The sequence below is a fragment of the Alligator sinensis genome, unplaced genomic scaffold, assembly GCF_000455745.1.
Source record: "Alligator sinensis unplaced genomic scaffold, ASM45574v1 scaffold869_1, whole genome shotgun sequence".
NCBI lineage: Eukaryota > Metazoa > Chordata > Crocodylia > Alligatoridae > Alligator > Alligator sinensis.
In genome coordinates, this window is record NW_005842159.1 from 55708 (window position 1) to 65385 (window position 9678).

Below are 9678 nucleotides of genomic sequence, written 5' to 3' on the forward strand. Positions count from 1 at the left end.
AGCTCAAAGTCAGACTGGTCACCATACTTGGGGTCAGGAAGGAATTTTAGCCCATGGTCAAACTGCTATAGACTGTGGGGTTTTTCCCTTCCACTGTAGTGGGGGCTGTGGCCTCCTACCCAAGACCTGTTAACATGTATTGACATTTTATAGAAGCAGGACATTGGTTGTTGTACTTCCCTTGCTTAACCTGTGGCAAGTTAGGGTGTTAGGTCTACGTTGTGTCAGGGTTGAAGATAGTCTATCATCTAAATTCTACATAAGTTGTTTGGGATTGTTTGGATAGGAATGACTGCCTCAGGCAGGGGGGTTGGACTAGATGACCTCTGGAGGTCCCTTCCAACCCTACTCCTCTATGACTATGTAGTGCGCGCACACACATATAAGCACCCACAGTTATCCTCACTGCAGTATTCAACTTGTATTCCTGACAGGACAGCAAATAGGGTCATCCCATACACATTGTTAGAATTCATTTTAGCAAAACTAGAAAAGTTTTAAGATTAGTTTAATATGAACTAATCAATGCCAAAATATGTCAGCATTTTAAGGCACGGTGGCACTAAAAGAATGATCCATCTTCCAGCATTACAAGCATACATTTAGACCACACCACTACAGGATGTGAGTATCACTTAAAATCAAAAACAGAAAAGTGGAAGATTTAAGGAAGTCAAAATGGCTTGGCCAGATGAAACTCCAGTTTCCCAGCCTTCAAAACAAAAGACAGTTTGTGCAGTTTACATAATTTGAATCTTACTTGTCTAACATTAATTTGCTGGGAATGAAAGATGTGAGTGTTAGAAGAACTGAATTAGAGAAAGCAAGAATTAAATACAAGACACTTTTTGGGAGAAAAAAAAACTATGTGAGCCAGCCCCATTTGAGTAATTGCTCTATTCAACTTCTGGTTGATTATACTTCCAATTTTTAATAAATAGCATCCTAACCAGTTTAAGAATTTGATTTGCAAAGCAGCTTTGAATTGTTATACTAAGTGACACAAACCTATGATATTGCCTAAAGCCCATACTGCTTGCTCACAAACATTTTGATGGGGCGAATGCAGCAGTCTCAGAAAAAGTGGCACAGCATCTGAAAAATAAAGCATTCCATTATTAAGTCTTAGCTCTGAAAAAGGTGAGTTCATTCATACAGTTAGCTCTTACGTGAAACACTGGCTTTCCTCTATCCCATGAGTAATACCTTATCTGGTTAATGAGGCTTGACCCCGTTTCCAAAATATGCTGAAGTATAAACAATGCATCATAAGACACCTTTATGTTCTTTCACAGAAAGGTCTGTAGAAGCAAAAGATTCCACCAGCTTGTTTTATATAGCTGTATATTAATTACATTTCAAGTAAATATTTTATTATATACCTCTATGTTAAATTTTAAACTTAGCTCTAATTTGCAGTGAGGTTTGTTATTCATTTAACTGTAGCCATCAGAAACCACCTGCAAAAAAAGTCTGAGACAAAGTCCACACACAAAGCAAATTAGGTCACTGATCATCATGAATATTTTCGGTATTCTTTTCCATCTGTTATCAATGGAAGTTGTATTCAGAATCTTTGACGAAGATCTCTAAAAACTATTCAAGATATACACAGCAACATAAGCTATTTCCTATATCCTGTCTTCCCTATTCTTCCAGTCTGAAACTGAAATTTCCCAAAAACTAAAGGGAAAGCCAAATTTACCATTACGAGATTTTGAAGTTTCAAATATCATCAATAAATGACTACCAAGGACTGCCTAATAACTAAAGTAGCAGCTTTAAATGGTCCTTATCAAGAACAAGGCACTTGCACTTTTACCCCATTTAGGGAAAATTAGGGGCAGGAGCCAGCTCCCAAGAGTTACTGGTTTAAGTAAACCAATCTTCAAAAATTATTAACTATTTGAAACATGCTACATGTCAATTCCTTACCTCAAAAGCTACCTGCTTGTGTGGTAAGCAGATGTAATTTTTTAAATAAAACTGTTTTAGAGTTAAATATTTTTCTCAACACCAACCCCATGCTACATTTCTTTAGTATAATGTGACTAAGCAAGTTTTATTCAACGTTAAGCAAGAGGAATTACAATCTCACTTTGTAACCAGAGGAAAATATCCCAGGCGTTTCCAATGAATACTAGGCAAATCAGACGAGGTTTTCATAGCTATAAGCCATTATTAAAGAACAAACGTTTCCATAATGCTTAATTAGGGAAACTTCTAATGAAGTTAAATCTCTGTATACACTGTTTCTAATAAGGCCATTAGAAGACACCACAGTTGCCAATTCAATATTTGTTTTTGGTCCACTGAAAAGTTGGCTTTAATATGGGAAAAATAGGATGCTTAAAACATCTTAACACAGCGCAGATACCATTTCTGTAACTCTATTTAGAAGGGGATGTAAGAAAAGCTACTTGTTCTTTAAAAGACCAATCCAACTCCACTGAAGTTAACAGGGTGTATTCCATTGACTTCATCGGGCTTTGTCAGAACTACAAGAACAAAGCTTAGAGAATTTTGTAATCCGCTACCACTGCAAAGCACACATTTTTTTCTTTGTTAACAAATAAGTTGTATATTATTTTAAGGGCGCATCTAGATGTGTCGGTATGGTGACGTTGTTCCTGCACCGTGATTTAGTACTTCCTTTTGGTAGTACGCATGGCGCATGATTATTTTTAGCAGCTCCTTCGTGGTAGCGGCATGCTATACTGCAGGAGCTATGGCAACATAGCTGCTGGTCACATGTAAATGCACCCTTAATGTAAGAAAAATAAAATTATAAATCTTTAAATATTTGTAATTGACCTGGCAACATTTTCTCTTACAGTTTTGTCATTTGATACTTCGAATGAATCTACTTCTATCCAAATAACTTTCATTCCCACCCAGCATTTCTTTTGTCAGACCACAGTGGACCTCAAGAAATTGTTCCATAACTTGTAAGGCTTAAAAATCCTTTTTAAAACCAAATCCAGCAATAAATAGATGCTGTTGTCAAATGACTGCAAACTTACTACAATAAAAAGAAACATTTTTTTCTTGTTATCAAAGGATAAGCCAATCAAAATAGTCAATTTAAATTGCTCATGCTTGTGTCAAATTAGTCAAATGTGTCACTCAAATCAGATTGCTAAATTTTAGGCACAGTATTGTCACCCGAGTCAATTCTGTTTTGAACAGCCACTTCAGAATTCAGCTTCCAACATAAAATTTTCAAAGATTCCTTTGGTTTTTTTTAAGTTGTTGAAATTCGATCATATCAGAAGTTGCCAGTTTATTCTGGTACTGAGCACATTTAAAATTTGATCATACTGCTTCTGGCTAGTACAGTGAAAGTTCTGTTATTCGGCATCTTACAAGCCATCATGCTCCACTAACCAGCACGCCGGCTTGTAAGATAAAGTGAAACCGGAAAATACCCACTGTGGCACTTCCAGTTTCTCCGAACCCCCACTGCTCGGGTCAAATCAGCCTGCACTGCACTGCCGAGCCCCCACAGCCCAAGGGCATAACAGGCTGTGTGGGGCTGTGCAGGACCTGGCTTCCTGTCCCACGGGGCCCACAGGGACCCGCGAGGGGCAGAGGGATGCCCCAGATGCGACGTGAGAAGCAGTGGCCAGGGCTCCTCAATTAACCAGCATATTTTGTTATCCAGCATCCCCCATTCCCAGGGGATGCCGGATAACAGAGCTTTTACTGTAATAGTATTATGACATTCCATTCTGTTTTAGCTGTATACTTTTCTGAATTTTTAAATAAAGAAAAAAAGTTTTCTATAAATAAATGATGTAGGAGAAATAGGAAGAGAATATAGGACACTTGAGTTCAATTCAGTTACAAAACTTGCTTGACTATTTTAGTACTTCTATGTTCAGACCTCAAAATGCACAAGCACCTTACTGACTAAGTTCAATACTGGAAAAAAGTTCTATTGAGCTTTACTCAAAAACTGATGTTCCAGTAGCATTTTGACCTAACAAATATTTAGGTTATAGACTCACATAACTCTCCCCTTTCATTCAGCGGCTTAGGGGAAGTTCAATTCCTTCCTAACTTTAGATTCCTGAACACATGAAGGACATATCAGGTCTTCAAATGTGGTCCTTGTATTGAATTCTAAAGGTGATATCCTCTGAACTTAGTCTGCATCTTTTTCTCCCTTACATGTAGGTAATCCCTTCAAGGGAAAGTTAAAAAAAAAGTGTTTGAAGACTGGAAACCAGCAGATATTAACTCTGCTAAAACAGTGTGAGTTCCCACAAGAGATTACTCACCATCTGCAAACCCAACTGAATTTAAAATCTGAGAAAATGTAGAACAAAAGCAGGTGTGCGCTTCAATTGATGCTGCTTGCCAGAGAAGAGGTAGAACTTCTGGCAGGAGACTTCATGGGCAGGTCCTTCAGCGACGTGCCTGTGATTGACAATTCAGTTTCAACCATCCTGGCTATCGCATGAAAGGACCAACCCTATAAATGTGGATTGGCGAACATGCTTGAGAGAAACAGGGGTGCGGATGCTCTTTAAAGTATTACTTGATCTTCATATTTTTGTAGATGTCAGTGTGCAAGTGAAATGCATTACTGATTATCAAAGACAAATTAACTTACTGGATTGAACTACGGCTTGTGTTTGTTCTGAAGTTCCAGATGCAATGTTTGTCAAAGCCCATGCAGCTTCAAACTGTAAAGAGGGACTACAAAAAAAAGGTTGTTTTACTGAACCATGCATTTTCCATCAGCATCTAACATGGCATCATAGCAAACATTTGTGAATTCTTACAGCAATTATTTGGTAAAGGATTAGCCTTTCCAAACTAATTTTACAGCTAGTGTTTTCCTTTTTGAAAGAAAAGATGTACTCACTTGTCATCTCTTTCAAGACAGTGCACCAAAATAGGTAATATTCCTGATTTTATTAAGTCATCAATTGGTGGATTGCGGTCACTGGAAAGAAGCTTTCTGTTTAGAAACAAAAAGTAAAAATGAAGCTTGCAAACAGAATCCTAGAGACCGAATATGATTTATTTTTAGACTCAGGAAATGAATACAGCCAGCAACTTAGTTACTACTTCAGCCACCTCTTCTTTTAACCTAAAATATCACTGTTAAGGGAAATAAGGGTTATACTAATGCTAGAATCATGACAATATCAAGTAAGTCAATGATACATTTTCAAAGCATCTTCCTTTCACTTGGAGCAGCACAGGGACATAAGGAGACAATGATTTTCAGTCATGTTTTTGTTCATCTTATTCATTATGCAAACAGTGTGTAGAGGATCAGGGCTCAGTTTAAGTGACACTACTTTAAGAGAACCACTGGTGAGGAAAAAGAGCACAGAGAGATTTAGAAGCAGATTCCTTTCCTCATTTTCTACCCCACTCCAAACTTTCTCCTGAGAGGGAGACAGCTACTGGTTTGTCAAACACATCCTCTTAAGATGTATTTTCCACTGCTGCTGCAAGTCCTGAATTGCTTTATGGGCCCCTGCCTGTAACTGGCAGAGTAAGACAGAGTGTAAAATGAAATCTCCTTACAACAATTTGATAATGGCCAGTTAAGCACTATGAAGAGTGGAAAAATCAGTAACTGTAGGATATCCACTCTAATATAACTGTAGAAGATGATATTTAGATTACCAAGTGAGCAAGAATGCTTCCTTTTCAGGAGAGTTGCAAATGGACATCCAGTATGTTTTAAAATATACCCTAGTTCCTGCAAAAAACCCTCAGCATTCATTGCTGTTCAAGAGCAGAACAGAACAGTTTAGGTTTACTAAAGAACTATAACAAGTCTTATTTGCACCGACAGCTCAAGACTCTCGCTCCAAGAATCAGTCAATTTCAGTTTATTTTCTGCTACTGTTATTCAATTTTCTGCCCTTGCCACATATCTAGATATGCATTTTGGGAAACTGGAGATAAGTTTCATCTTTACTTCTTCGCCTACCCTAAGTTCAATGTTTAGAGAGGCAAAACAGCAGGCAATAAAAGCTGGTTACCTTTCACACCTTACTTTAATAATAGTAGCTCTGCTTTGAGGCTGTGTCAACACAAATAATACACTGGTTTAACAATTGCTTTTTAACCAATTCAGTTTAAAGGAGAAAAGCTAAAGTAATTAATGCAAGCAAGACATGGTAATTTTGCTCCGCTTTACTGAGTGTGAAATTAAGGGTTTAGCTTTAACTTGTCAGGGGGCAAAAGTGGGCACATGCTGTTACTGAGAAGGAGACTGGTCAGGGACAAGTCCGTTTTACATATCTGTAATGTGTTTGTTACTCATCAAGGATAGTTTTCAGTAATGTTTAAAGCCTCTCCAGAATGATGGTTGCTCACTACCTCAAAACACTTAAGCACAAAAAAGTTACGCATGTCCACCACAATCTGAATAATAAATGCCTACTTTTCAACAATTAGTGTAAAACACAATGATTAAAGAATTTTAAATGTCCAATGAACAATGAAATGTCCAGTGCTTTCAATACTGCTTATTGTCAGTAAACGTACTGGTAGAGTTTTGATTACATAAATGAAGGCAAAAAGTCTGTAAATGAATTTTCATACTTGACACATTAAAAAGGAAAGTTTAAGTTTATAGCCATTTTCAGAACTTAAATTATGTCCACTAGCTATACACTAACACAACTGATAGTCCAACTTCACTCAACTTGCTCTGAAATGAGGACTTATTTAACAAAAATCCTTAAACTCACAAGAATATTGAGAAAATTCAACTTTACTGAAATCTCAAGTTGGATCAGTTTTTTTACATAAAAACAATTTTACCTATGACTATCAAGATTCAAGGGTATTTGTGAAAAGAACTTAATTTAGTTAACTTGATCATTATTTGACATCCCCAATGCACTTTAGCTAGAACTCATTTTCTTGGTTCAATATCATTACAGGAATTGTAGGTCTGAGTAAACTGTTCTTACCTTGCAGCCTGTACTGCACTTAGCTGTACATCTTGGTTGTCACTTGAAGCATTCTGCAATAAAATAAGTAAATTTAGAACTTGTGCGTCTTACATTTGTCACTAGATCAAAAGGGCTCAGATTAAAAAAGGGGGGGGCCGGGAGGGGGAAAGGGTTGGGGTTGTTGTTTGTTTTTTTACCTGTACTATCGCCTCCAAGGATGTGTTTTGCTTAAAAAAAAAAGAACAGACAGAAAAGTTAGAAAGGCTTTTTACTAATTAACTTTATCTCCCCCCCGCCCCCCCCACACGAAAAAACACAAATTATTAATTCTTACCACTCTGAAATCACCATCTATATCAGAATCTTCACAGATATCTTCATGGGGTACATTTCTTCTCTTTAACAAGTGCTCATCTCTTTTGTTCTTTAAAGAAAAAAATGTATTTGTTATGTTTAGAAGCTCGGAATTTTTGCAAAGGCTAAGAAGTTTTTTAAAGCATTGGTAAGAGTCAGTTCTTTCATGGATGTTAATAGCTCAACATTCAAGAATGTGTTTTAGTAGTACAGACATTTACCTTTACCTTCCTGAAGAACAGTATAGTTATCTATTGATACACACCAGTAGCAACGAAGAAAGTACTGTAGTGGCACAATGATGACCCACCCACAGATACTGAAACCCATATTCCCTTCCTCAGGCTGCTAAACTTTCTAAATTTTCCTGCTCATCTCAGAAGTAGCCACTGACATTTTTTTTTTTTTTTTAATTCTGAAAGGCTCTCAAGTTTTGAAGGTAGCCATTTTCAGTAGTTTCATTTCTATATGCATCTCACTTTGTGTAGTTATACTGGAAGATTTCTTGTTTTGGGCCAAACTGTGCAAGTGAGACCATGTCAATTTGTCTCACTTGAGACTTTAAGACTTCTCTCCCTATCACCAACATCTTTATGGAACTTCCTCTGACCTCAGCCAGGTATCCCAAAATACATTATGATGGAACTACAGAATCTCATGAAGGTCAAGGGCCTGAAGATAACAGGTTGGCAAATTAAAAGATCTCTTACAGAATAGTAAACATAGAAATAATCTACACCTGATAAAACATATCCAGATAAAAGCAACTGTGCTTTACTAAAATAAAAAAAAAATCTACTACCCTATTGCCATAAAGTTTCTGTACCTTCAAAAAGCTAATAAAAAGTATTTTTAGTGACGTCAAGTCCCTCCTCTCAGAATTCATAGGAAGTATTAAAAAAACCTTTCCAATTTTTTTCATCACACACCAATTGCTGTACACTTGCTAATACTAATTTTAATTATTTTAAGAATGATTGCTCAGCTCACTATGGCAATTATGTTGCTATTCTCTCCCCCACAAGGCTAACTTCTGGGTGTGCTTGACTATCTCCTGTGATGAGTTTGAAGCCTGCCAGTTCAGTCCACTGATCCCTCTTCCAGCAGCTGGCAGGTGAAAAGATAAGGCAACACATAATTTGTCACTATAAGGTCACCCAACCCTGCTTTGCATGGTGGCTTGGTTCTGCTCAACCCACTAAGATAAGTTGAGGGTTTATGACAATTAAGCCTTGCCTCTCAGTATGCTTTGGGCTATGGCTGATTGTTAAATTGGTGTCAGCATTAGTAGCCTTGACCCAATTTATTTGCACGTGGTAAGGAAAACAGTTATTATTTGTATTTTACCGAGGATAGTTCATGGTAATATCACTTCATTATTAGAAGCAAAGTTTACATAAAACCTAAGCGAAGTCCAGGATACAGAGCAAGGGTGTCAAATTCACTGGGTCCTACAGGCTGGATCCTGACCCTGGGGTTTTTCACAGGCCGTATGGGTGCTGCTTTGGCTCTGATTTGGAACCCAAGAAGTTAATGTTGCTGCTACTTGCCCCCTCCCTCCTTTTCCCTTGCCACTGATATCAGTCACCAGCAGCAACTGAAAATACCAATTTAAGCAGCAGCAGGAAAAGGGAGGAGAGGTGAGAAACATTAACTCCCTAGGTTTCAGAGCCATGCCAAACAGTAGGGATTAACTTCACTGCCACAGGGACTCTGGCAACCACAGCAATGAACCCCATGGGCTGAATCCAGCCTTTGAGAGCAAGTGGTCCAGCCTGTGAGCAGCCCTTAGGGTCAGAAGGCAGCCCATGGGCTGTTTGACATCCCTAATATAGAGAGTAGTTTTTCAACACCACACATGCTGACGGATTTCTTAGACATCAGATAACTGGATGGGGCAACTGGTACCTGTTCATTAAACTATTTGAGCCAAGCAACAAATAAAAGAATAATATATGGGCTGATTATCAATGAGACAATTATTTGGATCACAGAAGTTTGTGTAACTAGTTGAAATAAAACTTCTTCAATTAGTTTACAGGAAGACAACTTAAGTGGAGTTCTTAGATTCTGACTTAGTAAGATCTGCCTTTCAAAAGCTTCCCTCCCACTAAAAGGTTGTCCAAATGTCTGCACAAATTTTATAAAACAAAAGATTGATAGCATCTTTCACAAAGGTCTACAAAAGAATATGCACTGTGATCATACAGATATTGGTAACTCAAAATTCTGAGACATCAAGTTGTTTTTGAAAGAAGCAATGTTAACTGAACTCACCTTTCTTAACTCCACGACAACTTCATTTCGTTGTCTTCTCATAGTCTGAAAAGTTGAAAACAGAACAATTAAATAACATTCCAAATCTGGACCTAGTGACCATTATGATTTTCCC

General features: G+C 37.6%; 1 protein-coding gene across 4 annotated transcripts in view; it reads right to left on the minus strand.

Moving 5' to 3' along the window:
* The window catches only part of KPNA4 (karyopherin subunit alpha 4), a 72852-nt gene that overhangs the window by 47262 nt on the left and 15912 nt on the right, over window positions 1–9678 (minus strand). For all 4 annotated transcript variants that reach the window (XM_025206518.1, XM_025206517.1, XM_025206516.1 and 1 more), the window contains 7 exons: window positions 9564–9608; window positions 7267–7356; window positions 7130–7159; window positions 6951–7003; window positions 4874–4969; window positions 4619–4704; window positions 1009–1095 (listed from right to left, as the gene is read on the minus strand). In XM_025206518.1, the coding sequence (XP_025062303.1) occupies window positions 1009–1095; window positions 4619–4704; window positions 4874–4969; window positions 6951–7003; window positions 7130–7159; window positions 7267–7356; window positions 9564–9608 (487 nt within the window). The remainder of the gene's footprint in view (window positions 1–1008; window positions 1096–4618; window positions 4705–4873; window positions 4970–6950; window positions 7004–7129; window positions 7160–7266; window positions 7357–9563; window positions 9609–9678) is intronic.